Here is a 12,125-nt window from a genome sequence, read left to right on the forward strand (position 1 = left end):
AAAAACTATTTAGGAAAGTTATTAATTATAAAACATTATTTATAAATACAATGTAAATAAACTTTTAATAATTATTAAAATTAGTTTGAATTTAGTTTCTCCATTTGAATAAATTATGTGTGAAATTATATATTTTATTACAAATGTATAAATATAAAAAATTTAAATACATTCCTACAATAAATAATAAAATATTATTATTCAATTTTATAAAATAAAATATTAATATAATTTTGAATTATATTTTAATAAATTTAAATTTATATAATAAATAATACTTTTTAAAATAGTCCCGCGCATTGTCCTGGTAAAATACTAGTATGTAAGATTGAATCTTTATTCTCTTTCAATTTATATAATTTGGAAGTTTTTCTCCTCTTTTTTTTTTAATTTTGTATCTTCATTTATATATTTTAAATTCGTAAAATATATTTATATATTGTATTTATATAATTTTCAACCAAGTTCACTGCTAAAGAAAGAAAAAGATCTTAACGGAATTATCCAATAGTTTGACACCCATACATACACTTAAGGTACTCCTAACTCCTAACCAAAATAGTTACAACAAATTAAAAGAAAGAGGTGAAATGGAAAGAACAAAATTACCAGCTACTCCATGAAGTAATCATTGAATCTTTCCAGGAAAATGATCTAAAATATAATGTCCAATACGGCCAGTACGGAAAAGATTAAGCAACTTCCCAGCAACCTTGTCATGAGCATCTTCTTCACATTCAACTGAAATATGGAAAGCTTCCTGCAAGGCATTAAACTGTCTATCAATGAGAGCAAGCATTTCATCTTCGCATTTTATATCGCCTTCCAAAGATGAAATTGTTTCAAAAAGTATCCGTCGAACATCCTGCACTATGCAGTCCTGGGAAACCAAAAGTTAAAATGCAAACATTGAGAGATTACAATTACTATTGTTTTAATCATACAGTAGAAAATATTATATGGTCATTAACATAATACACTATATGTTACAGATACCTGTGTGTGATCTGTCGGGGTTTGGCTTTTGTACTTCATTAGCAACTTGGAGCTAGTCAACTGTTCTGTTGTGCCGTTAAGGAATGATCTACCATTATCCTTCATATATAGTTTTGCCCATTTCTTGTATTGGTCACTAGAGTTGTGTATAGCTAGAAAATATTGGGCAACTTCTTTTCTCCTGACTAAACAATCCTCAACAGCTCCTGGATTAAGATTGAAATGAAGGTATGAGCGACAACAACAGATAATCTAAAAGTTACAAAAGCTAACCTAACAATATAACACATTACTCTTTATTGAAATTTAGTTCGCTTGGAAGTTATGATGTGCTTATGAAATGAACATTACTCTACACTAGTTTTGTATAACAAGATATATAAGATGATGCAAAGTTGAAGGAGTGCATTGTGTAGAAAACGAAGAAAATATCAAGGCATGGTTATATTGGCTGTAGTATGGTGCATTTTACATCTTTCTATAAGGAAATGATTGTGTATTGTAGAAAGAAAAGGTCCCTAAACAAGAAAAACCCGATACTTTAATGAACACGATAAAATATAAAAATGCAGCTTTGCATGCCCTCATCGTGCATAAATAGCAGCTACCATGAGCAGAACAATTTAAAGAGGCAACGTAACACCCATAAAAAATGTGAGCATTTCAGCCCAATCAATGCATAAGCCCTTGGAACACTTATACAAAATTTGAGCCACCTTTTCTACAAATACTTCATAGACAGCCATCACAAAATGCTCCGTGAAGAACACACCAATTGCATGAATCAAATGATGCCACAATGTCCTCTTAATATATTATCTGCAATGGCATACCATTTAAATTTAAATCATTCTTGATACTGCTAACTGTGGGACTACCCTCCATTGATCAATTAACATCATTAGGACTTTGTTGCAAATAGTGAATTATTAAGATAAAAATGATTTTCAATATCTCCATATGTATTAGGAGAAAATATCTTTAAAAATCTTTCTTTAAATATAGTTAGGAAGTAGTTGTATTGGGAAAATGCTATATTTTGTACCTATTAGCCGTGCCTAACTTTGTACTTAAGTATCCATGATCTTTGATTTTCCCTGTACACATTGTATTAGAATCCTGTCAATATAAATATGAGAACATGAGGGGAGTTTTCTAGCTCTCTAAATTACTCTCAAATACAGTCTACTTTATTTATCTTAACTCTTATTTTAGAGAATCCCAATTTTCTCTCAAATGATTTTATTCATAATATTTTCTTGTGGGTCTCCTCGTCCATAGTAATATACTAATATTTTCATCTGTGATACTAAGAAACGGAGAAAAAGGAAAATCAAGTAAATGTACCTGTTAAAATTAATTTAGATAAAACAGCAGCATTGGGAACCTTTGGAGATAAAATAGCTGGAGTGTCTAACACATAAATATTGGGATGGCTACCAATCTGAACGGAAAGCAGAGGTTTCAAAAGTGAGAAATACACAAGATGTACTAATTCACGTATGAGTGAACAAGAAGCAAAACAGGGAAACAAGTATGAAGATCATAGTAGCATAGATAGGCCAACAAAGTGCACAATAGACATCAACCTTCTCTAAACATTTACACGACTAAACACAGGAAACTTACATTCTCAATTATTTTTTAAATCAAGCACCATGGATATCAATAACAGCCTATGGCAGTGAGCCACAAAATCTGCCATACCAATATGGTAGATGGCGTGGTAGAAAAAAAGATAGACTTAAATCCATTTTTGGTATTCATAGTTTCATGAATGTGCAATTTTGACAAAAAGAATAAAAGTCGCCCAACAAAGTGACAACATAAGACAACTTAAAAAACTAATCATCACACTTCCCAATATAATCATTTTCCTTGTTTGACCATGAGGCATATCTTTAGTTTTTTCTTCTGAAATTTTCAAATTAACATTTGGCAATATAGGAGATTATGTTGTCTAAACTTAAACTAAATATACAACTAGAATACAATTTAATTCTACTGTTCACACTATCTTGAAACACTAACATATTTAATGACAGCCAATTAGCTAACTTTAATCTAACTAAATGACTTTCTACTTTAATTATCTATGAAAAAATTAACAAATTAATATATTTAAAAAATCTTGTAATAAAATGTATATTTATTTTTCTCCATTTATGATCTACATAAAAAAGTATAATTTTTATTATTAGTTAAGAATCAATACACGTTGCTATTGCATAAAAAATTAATACAATTGTTTATCTTTCATTTAGAATCAAAACACTTATGTCAAATGAAGAAAAAAAATATAATATAATTTCAATTTTAACTTGTTTATAAATTTATTATATTGCATTATTTTTATTTATATGTTTTATTGTAAAAAATTTATATCAGAGGTTCAAGTGTTAATATAAAAGTGTTACTCTAGACCTTATTTTAGGTGGTTTAAGTGGTTAAATTTCTTCTCTTCATTAAAGAACCTTACCAGCTTACCTAACATAAGCATCTTTCACAAGCATATTAGATATCTGGTAACCTAAGATACCTAGATGGAGCAAGTCTGTGCACCAAAAACCTACCAAGAGTATAAATTATCATTCATCACTTATTGTTCTGTTAACATGATGAAAATCAAATTCTTAAAAGAAATTACCAGAGGTAGAATGAGACAGCATAACAGAAAAGTTATACACTGATAGTTCACATTATGGAAAATAATATAATATATAAAGAAAACCAAATGGCTAACCTTAAAACTTCGAATATCTTTAGTATCTCTTGGTTCTGGACTGACAGTTGCATGCTTTAGCTTTCCTTTTTCTATAAAATAAACAGTGAACAAGAAAAAAAATCTATAAGATAAAACAGTAAATTTGTGATATATATATATATATATATATATATATATATATATATATCCACCAGTGTTTCTCATGAGTTAAGCATGTCATTTAGCTTCCTCTACTCTACTAGAATTGTAATAATAATTTGAATACCTGCTGCATTGATTCTCCCCACTTGATGCAAAGCATTGGTAATTGCCGACTTACCAACATTTGGAATCCCAATTAACATTACTGTAGCGGTATAATTATTGTCACATTGATCATCTCTCTTGAGTTCTCTCACTTGGCATTGTATAAGGCTTAGAAGCTAACTAAAAGCAAATATCCTTATTAGTAATTTAGTTCATGAACAAATATGACAATGCAAATAATTGCGCTCGTCATTCCATGGAAAACCTTTTAGAAACTGAGACAAAATTTGTCTCATTTTACCAATAGAAGCGTAGGAACTGGGAGCTTCAATACCAAATATAAAAAGTCACTAAGTCAAATAGAAAGCTCCAAAAGAAACCTCTAATTGATAGGTTGTGCTTACTGCTTAAAGGAGAACAAAGGACAAATGAGCAGCAGCAATACAGTAAAAATGATTCATTGATATGTTGTGCTTACTAATTAAAGAGTTAAACAGTTTCTCAGTACTATTCATGTGTGCTACAGACTAAACTACAGGTGCATCTTACAGAAACTTATTCAAACCAATTTAAACATGGTTGTAAACAGCAGTAAGATTCAAAATTAGAAACATGGTTCCATATGCTTTAACATTTTATAAACAATGCCAAAACTATGATAAAAAGACCATTCATTCCTGAGGCTCTTTGGTAGAATGCACAAAAAAGGAACAAACAGTTTACCTGTCTGATGTCCTCCTTGTTATGAGCATTGACTCCACAAGATATGCAATTCCTTTCGCTAAAATATTCCACCCATGCCTATTCACAAAAACATTTATTAAAACAAACAAATCATTAACTGGTAAATAAAAGTAATACAATTTCACTAATCTCTCGAAATAATTATCTAATTGAGTTTTGGTTAAACTCCGGTAATCAATTTGTTAGAATAGTTTACTGGTTTAACTACAAATTTGGTTAGCAAGTTAGACTACATGGCATTATTGATTACTCTACTTATCTTAGCTCTCCCTCGAGAGCTTCTATGTAGAAGCACATTACTAATTTGTTCGCAAACAACTTTTCTCATTTAATTTAATTTTCTCTTATCACCACTTTCAATTTTCTCTCCTACCATGTTCTGCAACAAAACACACTGAAAACCACATTCCAGAAGAAAAACGCTAAGGTACTCTAACAGCCCTATGTTATTTATTTATTTTATAAATTAATGTTTCAATTTTTAACCATACATGTTTGCTTTAATTTCAACATGTGACATGGATATAAAATTTAGAAATTTTGAACACATTAGACGAAAATGCAAAGACTAAAAACATATGTTCCCTCAAAAAGAAGCCCTACCTTCACATTCGATGCACCCGCAAGATCCATTTTATTGAGCGCTATGATTTGTTTCTGGGGAAGTGGGTAGTTTCTGAGTATCTCGCATTCGGAGGACAAGGGAATCTGAAAAACGAAAAGAATAGGAAAGTGTGTGAACAAGTTAAAGAAACGAATGATTGGTTAAAAAAAAGTGAGAAACAGACCCTTGCGTCTCTAACTTCGACGACGAGATTCGCCAACGGGATTCTTTCTGCGATAGCACGAAAAGCGGCAGCCATAAAAGAATCGCACCATTCTCCCTTACTTCTCAGCTCTTCCTTTAACACTGTGCCAATTCGTCTGCCCAAAATCGTCGTTGCCATGCTTCTCATATTCTCATGTGGCTGCCATGCTTCTCATGTTCTCATGAGGAGAATACACTATGAACAATCAGTGCAAAATTATTATTTTCAGTCCCTGCAAACGTTTCTCTCCATACCTCATTGAGGTTCAGCTCAGATTTTTGTATATTGAACTGAGAATAGGGATTGTGGTGGAACCTGGAATTGTCTTGCTTTTTGAGATTGAAATGTGGTCTGGAATTGAGGTGGGATTTCACAGAGTCGAGGCAAGAACAAGGGAGGCCGGGAAAAAAATTAAGATTAACATTTTTATAACCTAAAATCAATTTACACACATTAAATTAAAATGTTGGGAAAATTTTATAAGTTTTGTAAATTAATTTACGTATGATCAATTTTATATTTAATTTTATCTTTTTATTTTTATTTTTATTTTTCTTTCCCAAGTACTTAATTTTAATATAATGATATAATCTTAATTTGATTGTTTACTTCGAACCCTTTTAATATTTAAACTTATTATAAAAAGTACATTAAACTTAATTTTGTTTTGAAATTTTATCCTGTCTAAAACCAAATCTTTCTGTAAAGACATCTTGAGGGCAACTTCTTTCTTTAACATAAATTTTTCTCTCACCATATATCAAAAATTTTCATTTTAACTTTTTTATTGTACAATCCAAAAATAAAAAATTATCTTTAAATTATATAATTTAAAAATAATTTTTAACTTACAGATTATATAAATTAAAAATTATTTCTTCTTAAACAATTTATTTTTAAATTGTATAATCTAAAAATTAAAAATAATTTTCAAAAGTGAAAAAATATTAAAAAATACGTTTTTAATTGCATAATCCAAAACTCATTTAATTTTTGAATTACACAATTCGAAAATTATTTTTGTTTTTAAAAAATATTTTTAGGTTCTAAAAATAACTTGAATTATATAATAAAAAAGTGAAATAATTTTTTTTATCCGAGGTGTGGAAGAATTTATGGAGATAAAGAAAGAAACTACCCACGTTAAAGGATGAATGTCGCGCTAAACCCAAATTATACTAATTAAAAATGCTCATCGCTTTTCTCTAATATTATAAATAGAAAAAATTAAAATGGTTAAAACTTTCATATGGTGTTCTCATACTGAAATATCAATTCAGTTCTCAGAAAATAAGTACTTTTCGTTAATTTGACTCAATTTTGATAAACTGAATTATATGATGAATTACGTGTCTAACTTTTTTTTGACAACCGTTTTAAAACATCTAGTTTGTGATTGGTCCGTTTTTTCTTGCCTCTTTCTGAACTACACCACCAACACATTGGCAACAATTATCCCTTGGCGAAGCCCGTGAACAAAAACTCCTTTATATTTTTCTCTAACATTTGCCTTTTCCTTGGAGAAGCATTATCCACTCTTATCCTCGTATGGGTTTCTCCTACTTCACCACCTTCCCCAAAGGCATCCTCAACTTCCCAGTTAAGCGTCCTATTCTTCTTCTACTGGAACAGAGATTTAAGCCAAGGAAGAGGCAAAGCCATTCAATCAAGTGGGTATAGCGCATAAAAGTCATGTTGCAGGCTCATTTCAAACAGAAAAGAACGAGTTAGTGGGCATAGATCGATCCATCCTATTCTTTATCTATGGGAAAGAATTCCAAGATAGATCAATTGGTTTCGTAGTTTGATGTCGAGGGAAAGTAGGACTCCATTTGTGGTGAATATCTTCCTAGTTTATGACTGAGTTGTGAAAGACAGTCTTTAACGTACCTAGGTTTTCCACTACCATTAGGTCTTAAGTACTATAGCTCGAATTGGTGAAAATCTATGTTTAGCAAGCAAACTACTATCCCTGTACACAACAAGTGTAGAGTGCTAGCCGTTAATCCATGGTAGCTTATACGGGATGTTATCTTGATGCGTCCAAAGGATTATAAAAGCAATTATGTTTCTGCACATTGTTAATGGGGTATGAAACGGATGGACATGTCAAACAAAATTGATCGTTTCAGTTTTTCCATGTTATTTTTTTTTTTGGAAGAACATATACTAGAGAGTTTTCTAATATGCTTTTTAATCAGAACTGGAGTTTTACCTTAATTTTTGTAATAAAGGTTTCAATACAGTTGATATAAGAAGTTATGTGGTGAAATTGTAATTCTAAAATTAGATAACAGCACTAGAAGCACCGAATGAATAGTCTAATCATGTCTAATTTATTACATTTTTATATACATTTCAGAATAGATTCTACAACACCATGAAAACCACAAACCAATATACATATTCATAAGAGGACCTGCCACCACTACATATTCACAAGGCAAGTTAAACTTTAAATGGAACTTTAAAACAGTTGCTGGAAATTCTTTTAGCACCAACAACATATTTTCCAGCAGTTGGAAAGCAACCAAACACACCTTAAAATTGCAGCTGCACATAGCCCAGTTCAAGCCAATATCTTGAAATGATTTTCACACTCAAACACATAAAATTACGTCAACAGATTGCATAAAATTATTGGACCAACAAGATTATTTCCAACAGCTCATAACCAAACTAAAACACCACCAAACAACCCTTATGTCGCTAGAAAAGTGCCAAGCTCATAAACCAATTGTTCTCCTTATTTCCAATATGCTTATCCAATTACAACAGCTCCAAACAAGGTTGTAATGTGCTCAGGGGACTTACAAACCTGCATCATTTCTAGCCAAACTGATATGTGTTTAACGGTGATTAAAAACCTATAGAAAAACTATATCTAATGTGGACCTGCACTAGCTATTTTAAATCACAAGACTTGGCAGCACCAAGCTGCACTACTGCACTGCTTCCAGTACCCTTCCAACCTATTTGATCATTGCACCAAGATAAAGACTTCAAGTCCTATTCACTCCATGTTCCATCACCCCAAAACCAGCCTTCCAAACCAGTTTTTTGAAGCACCACTAAGCCTCCAATCTGCACCAGAAAACAGCACCCCAAAACAAATTTTGGACTAGCTTCCAGCAGCATTTTTAATGAACCAAACACTCCAAACTTGTTGTTCCTGCACCACACATCACTGGTCCAGCATCCAACAAGCCTTGTACCCACTTTCCAGCATATAACCAAGCACATTCACAACCAAAATAGCCAAGGAAACTCTTACCTTCATACTTGAGCCATTAAACCGTGAAAAAGGCTGCACCAAGTTCAACTTTGCACCAGATTTTTTATTCACACACACCCAGCATATTAAGCACACAAAACAACCACTAAAACATGCAGACAGTCCAAAACAGTCTGTGAGAAATAGAGAAGATTGGGAGAAAATATCCTTGTGTATATTGAATACACATAGGGTAGTTTATTTATAATGAAAGATACGAGCCAATGCCCTTAATACAGAATGGGCTAAGCCCAACTAACAGAAAAATAAATCTTAACATCTAACACTCCCCCTCAAGATGGAGCATACAGATTGTATGAGCTAAGCTTGGAATAGATGAACTCAGTGTTGAACTAGATGATTTGTCTTCAAGAGTGTGAGGCAAACATAGATGGACTAACAGCAGCTTGTGAAACTTCAACTTCAAAAGTGGATGAAGGAAAGCAGTGGTGGACAATGACAAACTGCAAGGACTGATTTCCAATCAATGATGGATGAGTGACGGGATCAACAGTGGTAGCTGAAAGCTAAGAGCTACAAAACTGCAGGGACTACACTAAATCCTCATCAATGATGGATGGGTGACGGGATCAACAGTAGTAGCTGAAATCTACAAAACTACAGGGACTACACCCATATATGTGACTTGCAGTGCCTTGGAAACGTACTCCCCCTTAGTGTGAAGGGCGGAAATGTGGAATTTCACAGTTGTTGGACCAAAGTGATGATACTTAGCAGTGTATCACAAGAAGATCAGGCTAAACAGCACCGAACAGCGGCAAACAGCACCGAACAGCGGCAAACAGTGCCGAACAGCGGCAAACAGTGCCGAACAGTGGCAGACGGCGTGGACAGACGAAGATGGCAGCAATGGCTGCTCTGGAAGGTCTGAACAGAGAGAGAGGGAGGTCCGGTGAGAGCTATGGAGGTGTCGCGGTGAAACTCTGACACCGGGAAGGCGGCGCGTTCAGAACACGCGCCCGAGATCTGACGGAAAGAGGAGGCGCGTGGAGGCGCGTGAAGAGGAGTCTGGTTTTGTCTCCGGCGGGGTTGGCCGTCGCTCGAGGAGACGCTTCAGATCTGCTAGTCACCGGTTGAAACTATGACGGCGGCCGGCGACGGACTGGCCGGAAAGAAGCGCTGCGTGGCGGCGCATGACTAAGAACTGGCTCCCGAAACCGGCGTGGTTGGCCGTCGCTCGAATAGACGGTCCAAATCCGCAGGTTACCGGCTAAAACTGCGGTGGTGGCCGCGGCGGCGGCGACAGTGGTTGGTCGCGGCGGCGGCGACAGTGGTTGGTCGCGGCGGCGGCGACAGTGGTTGGCCGCGAAAAGTGGCGACGACAGCGATAGCAGCGACGACAGCGGAAAGCGGCGATGGTCGACGGCAGAGGCGACTGGCTGCACTGAGAAGAAGAGAAAATGGACTACCGACTGAAACTGTAGGGGCTGCCGGCGGCTATGGCGGTCAGCCGCCGGCAGACAGCAGAGACCACTAGAAGAGGATCAGAGAACCTACTCTGATACCATGTGAGAAATAGAGAAGATTGGGAGAAAATATCCCTTGTGTATATTGAATACACATAGGGTAGTTTATTTATAATGAAAGATACGGGCCAATGCCCTTAATACAGAATAGGCTAAGCCCAACTAACAGAAAAATAAATCTTACCATCTAACACAGTCCATACACACCATTTATGTATCAAGCATCTTAAACATTTTTGAGATATCACATGATCGACCAAAATTCTCAAAAACATATCATACACTTAACTATTAAACTACCATTCTAGATTAGCATTTTTAGCACATAAAATGTTACATCTAATCAGTTTTAATAGCCAAACTAAACTATTTTTTAACTAGCTAAACATTCCAGCACGAAAACAAATTTAATTCCACTCTATAAACCAAGGAAAACAGAACCCAAACACTCAACTCAATAATTTTCAACGTGACTTTTTAATCCAACAAAAATATAGCCTCAGCCAGTGCCTACCTTCATCAACCTTAAACCTATAAGAAGCTTTCTCAGTTAAAACAGAAGTAAGGAATGATACGTACCCTTTGTATGATATTGTCTCTTGATGATTTGTCGTATACCCATAAGCAGTACACCTCATAAACAGAGAAAATATTCAAGGAATACTTAAAATAAAGAAAATTTTCAAGGAATACTCAAAATAAAAATACCTTGGAGGCCCTGAAAAATGTTAGGGTAGGAGACGATGCAATGGGATGACGAGGTGACCGCAATGGAAAACTCAACGACGATCGCAACTGAGGACGCTATGATGTCCGGAACAAAGGACTCAACAACCACCACAACGAGGATGCAATGACGAGCGCAATAGCGACCACAACCGACAACCGGTTACGGAAACCACAAACCACAAATGAACTGACGATTGAAATCACAGACGATGATGACCTGAGGACGATGATAACCTAAGAAAGATGTTAACATGAGGAAGAACGAGGACGAGCTGCGTTGTGGGTAAAAATGAAAAGGTTACGTAAAATTTTAGAAAAGTTTTCGTGTAAGAGATTTGAAAAAGGGGAGAAATGTGGGAAAAAAATGAAAGTTTTGTGTAAGAGGTTTGTGAAAGAGGGAAAATGTGAATGTGTGGAGAAACGTATAGATTTGAGAAATTTACAATTTAAGAGGAACGCTAGATGCGTGAATATTGTATTTTAACCCGAGGTAAAAGAATTATTCATAAAATAATTAAAATTTGGGTAATGGTAGGTTGATACATCTTTTGTAAAAAATGACAGTAAAAAAACAAAGATCACAAAAAATGATTTCTTCAGAACTTATCTGTGGTGTATTCAGAAACTTCTCAGAATTTTTAAAGATCTCAGAACTAATAAAGATCTCTAAAAAAGAATAAAAAATGATTTTTTGATGGTGTGTTTAGGATGAGGGAAATGCTCTATTTATCTCCAAGGCAAACGTTGGAAGCAAGGCTTGTGGTCCAAGCTCAAAACTTCATCCGCAAATGATGGCACATATCTTTGCAATATTATATTAATAAATAATAATAATTCCTCACATATTGCAAAAGATAAGAAACAATGATTGAAATAAAGAAAAGAAGAAAAAATCCTAGGTTTTATAAGATGTGATGCATCAAAGCTGGTATAGTAAGCTATATGAACTAGTCTTAGATCGAGAAACTTAACACACAATATAGTGGTATAACAAGCTATATGAACCAAAGATATTTGAGTGTGTTAGAGGTTTATTAATCACAGTACACCCCCACAATCCTTGTTGTTATCGTTGTGATGCGCTCACTAGGCCATACGCATGCCCGGTATTCATG

General features: G+C 34.2%; 1 protein-coding gene across 2 annotated transcripts; it reads right to left on the reverse strand.

Annotated features, from left to right (window-relative positions):
• Positions 1 to 470: 470 nt before the first annotated feature.
• Positions 471 to 5,931, reverse strand: LOC108332458 (DAR GTPase 2, mitochondrial). Of its 2 annotated transcripts, XM_017567724.2 has the most exons (9): positions 5,836 to 5,931; positions 5,500 to 5,715; positions 5,315 to 5,419; positions 4,691 to 4,768; positions 3,987 to 4,143; positions 3,740 to 3,810; positions 2,344 to 2,440; positions 997 to 1,202; positions 471 to 880 (listed from the first exon to the last, which is right to left on the reverse strand). In XM_017567724.2, exons 2-9 carry the CDS (start codon positions 5,665 to 5,667, stop codon positions 629 to 631), a joined length of 1,134 nt encoding a protein of 377 aa, XP_017423213.1. In that variant the 5' UTR covers positions 5,668 to 5,715; positions 5,836 to 5,931; the 3' UTR covers positions 471 to 628. The 2 variants fall into 2 exon arrangements, with proteins under 2 accessions (XP_017423213.1, XP_052727173.1); XM_052871213.1 differs by having other exon boundaries at positions 471 to 760; positions 5,500 to 5,927.
• Positions 5,932 to 12,125: the final 6,194 nt, after the last annotated feature.

Source organism: Vigna angularis, chromosome 11 (genome assembly GCF_016808095.1).
Source record: "Vigna angularis cultivar LongXiaoDou No.4 chromosome 11, ASM1680809v1, whole genome shotgun sequence".
NCBI classification, from domain to species: Eukaryota; Viridiplantae; Streptophyta; class Magnoliopsida; order Fabales; family Fabaceae; genus Vigna; species Vigna angularis.